At 47.6% G+C, this 14,133-nt stretch overlaps 1 protein-coding gene across 1 annotated transcript in view; it reads right to left on the bottom strand.

The window, feature by feature from the left end:
- Positions 1 to 14,133, bottom strand: part of IGF1R (insulin like growth factor 1 receptor) — a 166,440-nt gene that overhangs the window by 134,109 nt on the left and 18,198 nt on the right. The window contains exon 2 of the mRNA XM_056865839.1: positions 9,188 to 9,733. Within this exon, the coding sequence (XP_056721817.1) occupies positions 9,188 to 9,733 (546 nt within the window). The remainder of the gene's footprint in view (positions 1 to 9,187; positions 9,734 to 14,133) is intronic.

Raw genomic sequence — 14,133 nt, 5'->3', positions numbered from 1 at the left:
CAGCCATACAGAAGAACTCGCGACACCCTCACCCTGCGCGCGTTTTATTTCTATCCAGCTTCACCCCCCGGTTGAGACGTTTTGCATTAAAGCAGGTTTTCATCGCTCTGAACGCAATCGGGCGTCGAACGTTCAGCACTTCCAACTACGAACTTTTACGCCGAGGTTTACGAAGTTCACAAAAACGGGCTCGGGCACCCAGCAAAACGCGCTTGCGAGCTCTTTTCGTGTGCTCAGCTGAACTGGAAGTGGTGGGGGGGAAGCACTTTCTTAAGGAGCAAAGTTTCATCGAATTATTTCACTTGAGGGGGCAGGAGCAATTCCAGGCAGGTGAAAACTGGAAGGAGGGAAGAGGGTCCCGTCCCCCCCTGCAAAGGCCTCACCGCCGTGCCGAAAGAACAACCCGCTGGGCAGATTGCCGAAGACCTGAAGAGGTTCTGCGGCACTTGGAAATTGCTTCCCCGACATCGTTCGAAGAGCATTCATGACCTGAGCAATCCAGTCCTACTCAGTAACAATCTTCACCAACGTTAATCAATCCCGGAACCGAGATCCGCAGCGGTCTGAATCGGTTTTAACAAGATACAGCCCTGCTTTTCTTTATTTTGCCTAAAACAAGCACTTAATCGCCGAGGCTTTTCCCAAAGACTTACAAGTTGTTTGCTTGTTAACTTCATTAATACTCCGTCTCTTTCTCCCCATTCTCTTCCATTTTATCCTCCCTATGACCCCGACCGAGAGATTCAATTGAGGCTCAAATTCGACATTACATCTTACATGGGTAAGAAGATGGGCGGCCATCCCAACTCACTGTCACACAGAGGAAAAAAGTATCTTAGCGTGGTGCTAGTGTAGTGGTTCAGATCGGTGGTCTGGAGAGGTGGACTCTAATCTGGAGGACCAGGTTTGATTCCCCACTCCTCCATATGAGCGGCGGACATTAGTCTGCTGAATTGGGTTGGTTTCCCCACTCCTACAAATGAAGCCAGCCGGGTGACCTTGGGCTAGTCACAGCTCTCTTAGAGCTCACTCCGCCCCACCTACCTCACAGGGTGTCTGTTGTGGGGAGGGGAAGGGGAGGAGAATGTAAACCAGTTTGATTCTTCCTTAAGTAGTAAAGAAAGTCGGCATATAGAAACCAACTCTTCTTTCCCTTTCCCGAGAGTGAACAGCAGTGGTTATCCATCAACCACTTCACTTTAAAAGGGGGAAATGTAATTTAATTTTTCCTTGACACTATAAAGAGAAAAGTTGCCATGTCTCTCATGCAACTGACCGATCTATTTGACAGTTATCTTCTTCTCAGAAAGTATCTTTAGCTGTTTTATCCATATATTTATTTTGTGCAATATTATTTTTTGGACATGCTAAAACAGTGTGGGCTAGGAAGTCTCTTTGATCGGACAAAATGGGCATTTTCATTCTTCAGCGGTAATTTTATTGTCTCGCCCTTGTGCCTCGGCTGCATTTAGGGCATTACATCTCGCCAACTCTTCCTATTCTTAACAGTGCTCTCTACCTCCCAACCCAACAACGTCTTCAATTCATCTCCCAACTCCAGTTTCCCCTGCACCCAAATCCCTAGCATTATGGCTAGCCCGATCTCGTCAGATCTCGAAAGCTAAGCAGGGTTGACCTTGGTTATTATTTGGATTCAGGAGACCACCAAGGAAGCCCAGGGTCATTACGCAGAGGCAAACTACCTCCGAACACCCCTCGCCTCGAAAACCCGACAGGGTCACCCAATGTCAGCAATGCCTTGATAGCACTTTTCAGCCCCATCACCTAGATCTGCCCAGCCCTGTCCTGCTAGCACATGATGGAAAATTGAGGGACGAGTGGCCAGGATGTGACAGATTCGACTTGTTGTTGTTTTTAAATATCCATTGCTCTTTAAAGATTCTGCTCTGGGGGTTTCTCCTGCATTCCTCCGGGCACGAGACATGTGCAAGACACAGCTTATAAATAAAACAGAAGAAGGAACCAATTGAGAACTTAAAGACTGCCTTCCCTTCCCCTGTCATGCCTGCATACTTTACATAGATTCAATATTTTCTAAAGGACAAAGAACAGGGTCTGGCGGGGCCGGAGGAGAGGAAAAAGACAAGTGTCCGGGGGCGCCTTGTGACTGATCTCAGCCACTCGGAAAAGCCTACGCTGGAAGACCTCCGACTGACGTAAATCACTACCATGCTGACGGTTAGAATAGAAGAACAGAAGAAAGGCCACACTGAATCAGACCAAGGTCCATCTAGTCCACCGGTCTGATCACACAGTGGCCAACCAGGGGGCCTCTAGGAAGCCCCCAAACAACACAACTGCAGCATTATCCTGCCTGCGTCCCACGGCACCTAATATAACAGGCATGCTCCTCTGATCCTGGAGAGAATAGGTATGCATCGTGACTAGTATCCATTTTTACTTGTAGCCATGAATAGCCCTCTCCTCCATGAACATGTCCACTCCCCTCTTAAAGCCTTCCAAGTTGGCAGCCATCACCACATCCTGGGGCAGGGAGTTCCACCATTCAACCATGTGTTGTATAAAGAAATACTTCCTTTGATCTGTTCTGAATCTCTCATCTACCAGCTTCAGCAGATGACCCCGCGTTCTGGTATTAGGAGAGAGGGAGAAAAGCTTCTCCCTGTCCACTCTCTCCATACCGTGCACAGGTTTATAGACCTCTATCGTGTCTCCCTTTAACCGCCTTCTTTCCAAGCTAAACATCCCTAAGTGTTTTAACTGCTCTTCATGGGGCAGTTGCTCTAGACCTTTGTTTCAACACGGTTTCAACCCAGGCCAGCTCAATTTGGTTAAAGACCAACGGGTGGGGTGGGGGTTCACCCAATAGTTGCTGAGCACCCCAGCCAAAAACACACACCACCTCCAGAGAGCAATTGGAAGAACATGGATTTCGGGTCACATTCAACGAACTGTCAGTAGAAGACTCTGACGGGACTTTCCTGAGTGGCGTTAGGAACGACCGGCAAGACAATTGGACCCTTCAGAAGAGTTCTGAACAAAAGTAACACTTAAGCACTTGTCCAGTACTTCCCACGTTCAAAGTGCTTAACCATAAAGTTTGAAGCAAAGCCCGTATTCGAACAATGAACCTCTCAGATGACAACCGGTTCTCATAGAAACTTCACAGCACCAACATCCGGGCAATGTGGAGGGGGGGGTTAGTTGTGAATTTCCTGCATTGTGCAGGGGGTTGGACTAGATGACCCTGGGGGTTCCTTCCAACTCTATGATTCTACTGGCTTCCTGGCCCTTGCAGAAATTCCAAATTACTTCCTTTGGAGCAGAGGTTCCCAAACCTTTTGAGTCATGGAGCACTTTTCAGCAGAGAAATTCATCACGGAGCACTAATTTCCACCTAGCACCTATATACTAAACTGAACGACAGTAGTATTTTTCTTAACAATCTCTTAATGAAGCACTAGGAGATGTTTTGCGGAGCGCCAAGTGCTCCACCGAGCACGGTTTGGGAACCTCTGCTTTGGCGTATGATAAAGGACAGCAAGGGGGGGAGGCTCTAAAGGCAATAGCTCTGCTCCAATTTATGTTTGATACCCCAGCCCTAGAGAACTAGATTGAAGCAGAGAAGACCTGTGGTTGATCCCTTTCAGACAAGGAGGCCAATCCTTGGAAAGACCAACACTTCCTTCCAATAGTCTGATTTGAAATACACACACAAAAAAACCAGTAATGCCGGGCGGGGGGGTTTCTTTGAACATCACAAGATTCGTTCAAAGCAAAAACCAGCCGTTGTTTTTTTAAAAATGATGCTTTCACTCATTTGCAACCCTAAAAATCTAGCCTTGAATCTCAAGGAGAATTTCTCCTGGTGCCAGTTTTCCTCCAAAACATATCCTCGGTTCCCCTTCTCCCAAAAATAAATAAATATACAAGCAAACACAGAAGTGCAGGGGGTGGCGCGAGAACTCATCCAACCGCCTCCTGGCCACAGTCCAAACGCTTCACTCTTTTCCGGAAATCCGGAACGGTAACATCATTCTCCGGCTGGGCTGCCAAAAGGAGATGTAAGCAGAGCACAGTTGGCATCTTCTCCGCGGCACCAGAAGAAAAGCAAAGAGTAAATATTGTAGGCGCAGCCCCCAGAGACCCGCGGGAGCCCAAGGAAACGGCTCCAAGGGTTGTGCGGTGGGGGGGGGGAGAGACACAGAGATCCGGGGCGTGCAAGGGAACACCCTCACAATCTGAAATCCCCTTTCGCCCACGCAGACTAACAAAGCTTCAGCTCCTTCGACCAGCCGGGTTGAGCGCTATGAAAAATGTCAAAGGGTTACGGGCCCCTTGAAACCACCTCCTTCTCACGCCGTTTCCATGAGAGTGTTGCGCGAAGAGGAAGCCAAATGGTTCTCTCCCCCCCCCTTTTGTTTGCAATAAACCGGCATCTCCTCAATGACAAAATTAAACAAGGCAAGTCCTTCTCAAAAGGAACCAAATGTTCCCACACAGTTGCTTACCCACCCAATTGATATCCTTTAATGAAAGGTCTCACCAAGGACAAACGGACTTGAATGCAGACTTCCTGGAGTTTGGGGGGGGGGCAGAGGAAAGAAACCGACGCCATCAAAAAACCACTGAAGTTGGAAAGCAGGTCCAAGGTGGCAAGCAGCCCTGCCATACTCAGATATCATCCGTGTAGGTAGGAATTTATTTTCAAGATTGGAAAAATATATAATGCGGCATATTTTTAACAGAGGAACGAGAGAAACAGTCAAAATGCCAGGTCCCTGCCCCGAGGAGGTTGCAATGCAAATACTTTCAGCAGGGGGTGGGGGACCTACACAAGGGAAACAGAAGCAAATGCAGGCAGCTCCGAGAACTAAGGCGATGATCCTAAAAATGCATAGTGGGTTTTGAAGAGCGTATCATAATCGGGTGCTGGAAGTTACTTTACCACGAGGACAGAATTGTTTTATTGACTTCGTTCATACCCCATCGTCCTGGCCGAAAGGGACCCAAAGTGACCTACAACATTCTTCTCTCCTCGGTTTCACCTTCGCAACAATCCTGTGAGATGAGGCTGAGGGTGCACGACTTGCCAAAGCTTCCATGGCAGAGTGGAGGATTTGAATCCGGGCCGCCTACATCCTAGTCTGATACGAACTACTGCACCAGGCTGGCCGTTCGAGCCATTCTGCCATGTACTGCCTGCCCTTTACGAGAAAAGCAAAGTACATAACTCTCCTCTTCCATCCCTTCCCTTCTCGGTTCACACGTTTATTAGGTACCTGTTGGCATTTCACCTTGCCTAGACGTTCACTGAGGTTAGATCTGACAGGGAACCCATTTGGGAATGAACTGAAAACAGTTTTCAAAGCCGTGCCAATGCAACGAGGTACCAGCTATACACTCCATCGCTCACTTCTAGTTAGGGGCGTGCATTCAGGAAAGCCAAGCCGGGAAAAAAGCCGGAAAATACTGAAAGGGTATTTTTTGGCTATTTTTTCAGCCGAAAACCCAATCCCGAAAAGCTGAATTTTGTTTTGCCTTTTTTCAGGATCATTTTGGGCTCGCCCGCCACAATAGTAGAAAGGGGAGAAAACCCTAATTAAAGGGGAGAAAACCACTTCGGCACATTCGCGCCGGGATCCATGGGGCTTTAAAGTTTAACACCCCCCTTTGCCTCCATTATAACCTATGGGAAATCTTTCTGGGACTCTAGGGGGGACTTTTTTTGTTTGTTTGTTTGTTTTAAGGTAGAGGCACCAAATTTTTAGCATAGCTGCTGGTGGCTCTCCTTAGAACAACCGCCAAGTTTGCTAAAGATTGGGTCAAGGGGTCCAATTTTATGGGCCCCCAAGGAGGGTTCCCCATCCATCCTCCATTGGGAAGCCATAAAATTGGATCCACCAGCAGCCATGCTACAAATTTGGTGCCTCTACCTTAAAAAACAGGGGGGCCCAAGCCCTAGAAAGATTTCCCATAATAATGGAACCAATTTTTTTTCAGATTCCCGGAAAAAAACCCATACCAGTATGGAAATTCAGGAATCCCGAATATTTTCAACAGGGGCATACTCAGATCCAATTTTTTTTTGCACACCCCTACTTTTAGTGCCCCATGGCGCAGAGTGTTAAGCTGCAGTACTGCAGTCTAAGCTCTGCTAACGCCCTGAGTTCGATCCCGACAGAAGTCGGTTTCAGGTAGCCGGTTCAAGGTTGACTCAGCCTTCCATCCTTCAGAGGTTGGTCAAATGAGTACCCAGCTTGCTGGGGGTAAAGGGAAGATGATTGGGGAAGGCACTGGCAAACTACCCCATAAACAAAGTCTGCCTAGTAAACGTCGGGATGTGACGTCACCCCATGGGTCAGGAATGGCCCGGTGCTTGCACAGGGGACCTTTACCTTTTTTTAACCTTTACTTCTAGTAGCTGCACAAAATGAGCCAGCCATGTGCCCTGCAAGTTGAAGCAGCAGGAACGTTCTGCATCACCTACTGTACTGTTATTCCCCAGCATCTCAGGATAGAATGACTCTGAACATGGAGGTTCCATTTAGCTCTCTTGGCTATCATCTCTTGAAACACCGGTCATTTTCTAAGGCAAGCCACTGCTCAGGAGAGGAAGGATATGAACATCTCACCACACTCTTGCGCCAGTGTTTGGGTGCACCACTGGTTCCCCAAGAGGCCCACAACAAAACCACAACGTTACATCAGCCTTGCAAAATTATTGCTCTGGCTTCAACAACACAGGTACGGCAGAGAGACGGGGTTACGGTCGGACGACAGAAATGCCGAGCGATCGTCCCCTTCCCGCCCAACTCTGCTGCATTCCTCGAGTGTCCCCTTGTTCCATCTCTTGCTAATGCGCTCAAAGAACCAAAGCGGAAGCTCGCTTTCAAACAATTGGACATTTATACTTCCCCTTCTTGTTTTTCCTCACAGAATGGGCAGCCAGTCCGTTCCAGTGCACGGCTCACAAACACGCTGGTTTTTTTCCTCGCAATTCAAACTCGCTACCCCTGACCCGCTGAACAACGTTGCGGCAAGGTTTTTCTATCCTCAGCAACATCGCCATGTCCTACCAGTGAAAACCATCCAATCCTCCATCAATGTTTCCCCCCCGCAATCAATACTTTGCTGATGTTGAAATTTTGCTCGTTCCAGGAACAGCTCAAGAAATCTAATAGGATTTTAAAAATTATAAAGAACTGCTTCCATCCATGTTATTTTGAGGGAACGAGTGCGATATCGTTCTGCGAGATCTAACCAGAGGATCAGGATGCATAACACCTCAACAAAGAAATGACAGCTGCTTTCCTCAGAGCCGGGGCGGAGGGAGTCCATTTCTTCAGACAGGATACCCCGTAAGGGCTACTCACTTAAATAGGGTAGCTGTGCTGGTCAGTAGCAGAACACCACGATCAGAGCAAGAGTCCAGTAGCACCTTAAAGACTTACAAAATTTCTGGGAGGGTATGAGCTTTCGTGAGTCACAGCTCACTTCTTCAGGTACCTCACGAAAGCTCATACCCTAACATAAATTTTGTCACCACTCTCCTACGAGAGCCAGCATGGTATGGTGGTTAAGAGTGGTGGTTTGGATCGGTGGACTCTGATCTGAAGAACCGGGTTCGATTCCCCACTCCTCCACATGAGTGGCGGACGCTAATCTGGTGAACTGGGTTGGTTTCCCCACTCCTCCACATGAAGCCAGCTGGGTGACCTTGGGCTAGTTCCAGTTCTATTGAGAGCTCTCTCAGCCCCACATACCTCACAGGGTGTCTGTTGTGGGGAAGGAAAGGTGATCATGAGCGGTTTGGTTCTGCCTTAAGTGGTACAGAAAGTCGGCATATAAAAACCAACTTTTCTTCTTCTGGATTCTTGCTCTTTTCTACTGCTACAGGCAGCCCAGCACGGCTATCTATCATGATCTATCAGCAAGATTAGAGTCCAGGGACACTTTAAAAACCAACAGGTTTTCCAGGGTATAACCTTACAAGAGTCAAAGCTCTCAAACGTTTATACCCTGGAAATCTTGGGGGTTATTAAGGTGCTCCTGGACGTCAATCTTATTCGTTCAAAGAAAGACAGGGATGGGAAACAGAGGACCCCTATGTTCCATCCCTATCTCAAATTTCAGGTAGCTTCCATCATGGACACCTGCATGCAACTGCTTCCTAATTTACACCTTGCCCAGATGTTTGTAACAGGAAGAAATCAGATCCAAGATGGTCAGCCTCGGCTGGAAGCCAGCAGCACCGCGACTGACGCTGCCCGGGCAAAGGTGTTTCCCCCACCCCAAATACCATCTATTTATTTCTGCTCAAAGACCGACAGGTCACAAGCAAAAAGAAAACAAAATACATATAAAAACCAAACAAAATATCTTAAGATCATATAACATCCATTTCAATTTTCTCGTTTTAAATAAATAAAGATATAGGTTAAAATTTTAAAGGATAGTCCCGTTAAATGACATAGACAAAAATTTTGCGACCGCCGAGGACCCGTTTGGATCATTATCTGTTAGTAGCTTAACTACAAGCACTTGCTTAGTATCGGGGCTCCATTTTTTAATATATCTATCGATCCATTTCTCACGGGCCTCACTGTATTCGTACCATTCAACTCCCCTACTGGGTCATGCTGAACGACTTATGGCTAGCACGCCCAAACCCCACAAGTGGCGACAGTTTTTTCCCCTAGACTGCAGACGGAAGGGGCTGCACGTCTCCTATGAAGCAAAACAACTCTCCCCGCATGCTCAAAGCCAGCTTATCAGGAAGGGGGGGGTCAGCCCTTGAGATTGCCGTTTGTCCTAAATGCCTGCTGTTTGCATTATCAGGGACCGTCCAGAGCGGTACAATCAAGGAAGCGGCATCCAGACCTCCTACATAAATAAATGGATTCTGCGAAAGATTTGAACTGGCCGGTTTCTCTTCCCCTCCCTTTCAGAAGAGGCCGAACGACTCGCTAGAAAACCAACACCAGTCAAGCACGTTTTGGAACAGATAATAGCTTTAAACTGTTATTCAGCACCACAGTGAGATAAAGTCCCAATCGCCACTAGCACCGACAATGGAAATATGTGCTATTGAAGGTGGGGAGGATGAGAAAGTTTTAATACTCGCGATCGAAAGGAAATAATTTAAGGTAGGAAAGCATAACACAAGCTTTAAACCTTGACGCCACAAACCCTTCATTCTTACTTTTCTGGCAGTGGTTGGAAGTCCAGCACCGGGGACTGTGTTCGTCGTTAATGTAGGTGGTCTTACACCGGGAATTCCCCTCCGCCGTGCCCGGACAGAGATCCCCACATTCCTTCGGCGATTTATTCCCTATGATGTAGTTGTTGGACGACGCATCCAGGATGAGCGACCAGTCCACGGTGGAGAGGTAACACAAGTCGGAGTTCTTCTCAATCCGGATGGCTCCCCGCGTGATGTTCCTCAAGTTGTACAGCCCAATGTCTTTGAGGTTGGTCATCTCGAAGATGACCAGCGCGTAATTGTAGAAAAGGTTCTTGCCGCGGATGACCGTGAGGTTGGGGAAGAGGTCGCTAAGGGTCTCCAGGCCCGCCACGCGGAACAGCAGCAGGTAGTCGGTGATGACGGTGAGTTTCGGGAAGCGGTAGGAGCTGAAGTCCTCCACCTGGGAGATCAACAAAATCCGGAGAAACCCTTCGACTACCGTACAGCCTTCCAACTGCCTCAGTTCCTGCACGCTGTTCCGAATATCCATGTTTGGCCCACAAACTGTTAAAAAACAAACAGAGGGAAGGGAGGAGAGAAAAGCAAACATGATTACGATTTTGACCAACAGATAAAAAATTTCTTTTTTCAAATTCAGTTTAATGAGATATCGGTTCAGTTCCGTTTCAAATTAAGCGTCGTCGCACTGGGAGAATACCCCCCTGGTTCCAAGATGCAGCATTAGATTCACTCTGTCTACCCATCCATGTGCATGCACTACATAGAATCAGAGTTGGAAGGGATGACCAGGGTCATCAAGTCCAACCCCCTGCACAATGCAGGAAATTCACAACTACCTCCCCCCCTACACCCCTAATGACCAGAAGATGGCCAAGATGCCCTCCCTCTCATCATCTGCCTAAGGTCACAGAATCAGCATTGCAAATGGACCTTGTTCTTGTTTGGAGGTTCTAGCAGGGGAGCGCAGCTATCGTATACCCTTGACCGAAGAACGGTACACTATTTCTAACTGGGATGGTCGTCCTCTTCCACCAAGCGCGGAGCTTCTGAAGGGACACACATGGAGCGGTGAGGGAGGTAGGGGACACCCACCTAGCCAGCCAGATCAGCCGAATCAACCCTGGCGATCAATGGGGTGACAGATGTCGCAGCCAGATCATCCCTCGCATCCCCATGTGCATGCACTATAGGTCAACCAACTGGTCTTGGCCCCAGATCCTACCCCGATGCTCTAACCACATCATCACACTGCCTCTGCCCTTCTGTTAGGGTTGTGACCTTCTTAAAAGCCCTCTCTGTGTAACTATGGGCTTTAAAGAAGACTTTTCACACGGAGGGCTAACAAACGGTATGAGAGAAGCCAATGGGCCCAGAGGAAATCAGGCAGAATTAAGCAATGGTAGCAGGTGATTCTAGGCTAAAATTGGCTCCAAAACAAATATGGTCAGGGGGGAAGGATAACGGGCAATCGGGGAGCAAATGGTGGGAAACTTGAATGGGGCAACCTAATCCAGCTCCTATCTGCTTTGCGTTCTGTCGCTTGATCATTAGGACAGAATCCACGCAGAATTTTTATGCACCTCATCGACACGCCTCACCCAAAGCGGCTCACATCAACCTCCTCTCCTCCATTCTCTCCACACAACAACCCTGCGAGGTAACGCAGAGAGCCTGCTTACACAGCCATTGAATATGCTCTTTCAAGATTGAAACATGTTAAAAGGGTCTAGGGATTTTTTTTTCCGTTGAAAAAATTACATGAGACTTTTGTCGTCGTTGGGGTGTGGTGGTTAAAAGCGGTGGACTCTTAATCTGGAGAACCGGGTTGGAGTCCCCACTCCTCCGCCTGAACGGCAGACTCTAATCCGGAGAACCGGGTTCAATTCCACACTCCTCCACATGAGTGGCAGACTCTAATCCGGAGAACCGGGTTGGTTTCCCCACTCCTCCACATGAAGCCAGCTGGGTGACCTTAGGCTAGTCACACTCTCTCAGCCCCACCTACCTCACAAGTTATCTTTTGTGGGGAGAGGCAGGGAAGGAGATTGTAAGCCGGTTTGATTCTCTTTAAAAGGTAGAGAAAGTCGGCATATAAAGACCAACTCTTCTTCTTCTTAAAATTGTATATGACAGGTCTACGTCTCAAAAAGGCTTTCGGGGCTATTTTGGGGCACCCGGCTCCGGCCTTTTTTTGCCTCCCTCTGATTTTCTCTCCAAAAAAATCCAACCGTTGGAGGAGAGCTAATGACAGCGTAAAAGCGGCCGCCCCGGCTTTGTTCGCCTTGCCCTGAAATTAATGCACTCAAAAGCTAACTGATCCCAGTTCAAAGAGTACTACAGTTTCTTTTTTGGCTGCCTTGTGTTTTCTTTGGACCGCGTTTTACACGGAGAGGGAGTGAGCGGGAGAGGATGCGTACTGGGGATGCGTATTCCAAAATGCAAAAAAACCCCAAAAACCCCAGAGCTCTTCATTCAGCATTTTAAGCCAATATGCTGCTGTTCCCCTTCCACCCTCCCTCAACGCTACGTAATCCTGAGAATTTATATAACTCTGCTGAACGGGGAAAGGAATACCAGCTTTTCTCCAAGCTCCCTGGGATTGGCCAACGCAAATGCTACGGCGCAGGGGGGGGGAATCAACTTTCCGACACTCTCCAAACCCACTGGTTTACATTACACTCTCCTCAAACCAGCTCCGGTATCTCCCCCAGAGAGACATACCTGACACTTACTTTTAAAGATGGCAAAAAAGACGCCGGGGTGCATGGGCCATCCTTCGTTTTTGGAAATCCCAGAAACTTTCAGCCACCATCACCCAACAGGTCAAAGTTTTAAACTCCAATACACACCCTTCTCAAGTGTAAGGATGCGTCACTGGCAACCAAAATCAAGTTAATTCATGCCATTGTCTTCCCCTTTTCTGTGTATGGGTGTGAAAGCTGGACAATGAAGAAAACTGATAGGAAGAAAGTAGATTCCTATGAAATGTGATGTTGGAGGGGAGTGTTCCAGATACCGTGGATGGCCCAAAAAAACCAAATCAGTGGGTTATAGATCAAATCAAGCCTGAATTGAACTCTAGAAGTTAAAATGACTCAACTGAGGCTATCGTATTTTGGTCACATCATGAGACGACAAGAGTCACTGGAAAAGACAACCATGCCACGAAAGGTTGAAGGCAGCAGGAAAAGAGGAAGACCCAACAAGAGATGCCTCTAAACTAAAAAAGAAGACCCAACAAGAGATGCCTTCCCTGGAGGTTTTTAAGCAGCGGCTAGATGGCCATCTGTCAGCAATGCTGATTCTATGAACTTGGGCAGTTCATGGGAGGGGGGCATCGTGGCCATCTTCTGGGTACTAGGGGTGTGTGGGGGAGGTAATTGTGAGTTTCCTGCATTGTGCAGGGGTTGATGACCCTTCCAACTCTATGATTCCATGATTCTATGACTCCAACGCAGAAGCCCATTTTACGATTATTTTTCCACTCCAATATGGAAAAGCATCGACTGTCCAGAAACTGGCGAAAGGGAGAAAAGAATGATGTTTAAATCTATGGGGTTTGGTGTGGGGGGCTATGCCTCTTTGATATTTTTGAAAGCGGCCCTGAGCATTGCGGGGGGGGGGGGGACAAATACAACCCGATCAGACAAGGAAACCTGTGCAGACTCTTTTTTTAGCTGTAATTGTGTTGTGTATCTATTATTCCTAAGAAGCCAATAAAAATTAGAGAGGGTGAATGTGGGAGTGCCCCTGAGCAGGATGGAAGGGGAGACAACAAGAAAATCACATAATTAACAATTAATCTGAGGACAGCTGAAGGGACTACCAGGGTCATCTAGTCCAACCCCCTGCACAATGCAGGAAATTCACAACTACCTCCACCACACACCCCCAGTAACCCCTACTCCATGCCCAGAAGATGGCCAAGATACCCTCCCTCTCATGATCTGCCTAAGGTCATAGAATCAGCATTGCTGACAGATGGCCATCTAGCCTCTGCTTCAAAACCTACGGGGAAGGAGAACTTACCACCTCCCGAGGACCATTAGAAAGTTCTTCCTAATGTTTAGACAGAAACTCTTTTGATTTAATTTCAATCCGTAGGTTCTGGTCCAACCTTTACTTCCTTCATTTACTTATAAATACATTTATAAATGAAGTTATTTACAAATGTATTTATGTATTTACTTCATTTATATGCCACCTTTTTCCCCAACAGGGACCCTAAGTGGCTTACATCATTCAACCTACCTCCATTTTACCCTCACAATGACCCTGTGAGGTAGGCTTGGCTGTGAAAAAGACGAGCCCAATGATACACACAGAACATTTCTGTGGCAGAGTGAGGATTTGAACCTAGCTCTCCCAGCTCTTACTCCAACACTCTAACCACTACACCACGCTTGTTCTTTTACAGAAAAGTGGTGTACCTTGGATCGACTCACTGTCTGAAGCGTCGAGGGACGACAGGCCACATGGCAAAGTGAACCGTTCCAATAGTTACAAACCTATTCCTACCTGTAACCAGCTCCCTGCACGTAGTAAGTCAACACCCCAGGAAGAGAGGAGTGTGTAGCATTCTCCCTTGACGTGCTAGACTGTTAAATGCAGAGATTTAAAAAAAAAACTAAAAATCACCCTTCCCCGTTTGCAGTCTGACTTAGAAGATATACATGTACACCATGCGTGGCACGGCTTCCAAAAGGAGAAACACGTTCCCCCCTCTGAATGACTTCCCCTGCAAAAACTCAGAACAAGTGACTGACTTTTCAAGATCCTGCTCCCTCTGTCGCCTCAAGCGACCGTCACAGAGGAAGCAAAGCAGTTCCCCTCTTCAAAGGCTGTCTTTCATTATAAAGGAAAAGAAACAATCAGGCTCCCTATAAATCTTGGAAGCGGGCGTTTCAGGAAGACGAAGGGAGGGGGTTTGCTCCAGAAGGAGG

This window comes from Euleptes europaea, chromosome 20, assembly GCF_029931775.1.
Source record: "Euleptes europaea isolate rEulEur1 chromosome 20, rEulEur1.hap1, whole genome shotgun sequence".
Classification (NCBI taxonomy): domain Eukaryota; kingdom Metazoa; phylum Chordata; class Lepidosauria; order Squamata; family Sphaerodactylidae; genus Euleptes; species Euleptes europaea.
The sequence above is the reverse complement of the archived record's forward strand: the minus strand, read 5'-3'. Positions and strand labels throughout refer to the sequence as shown.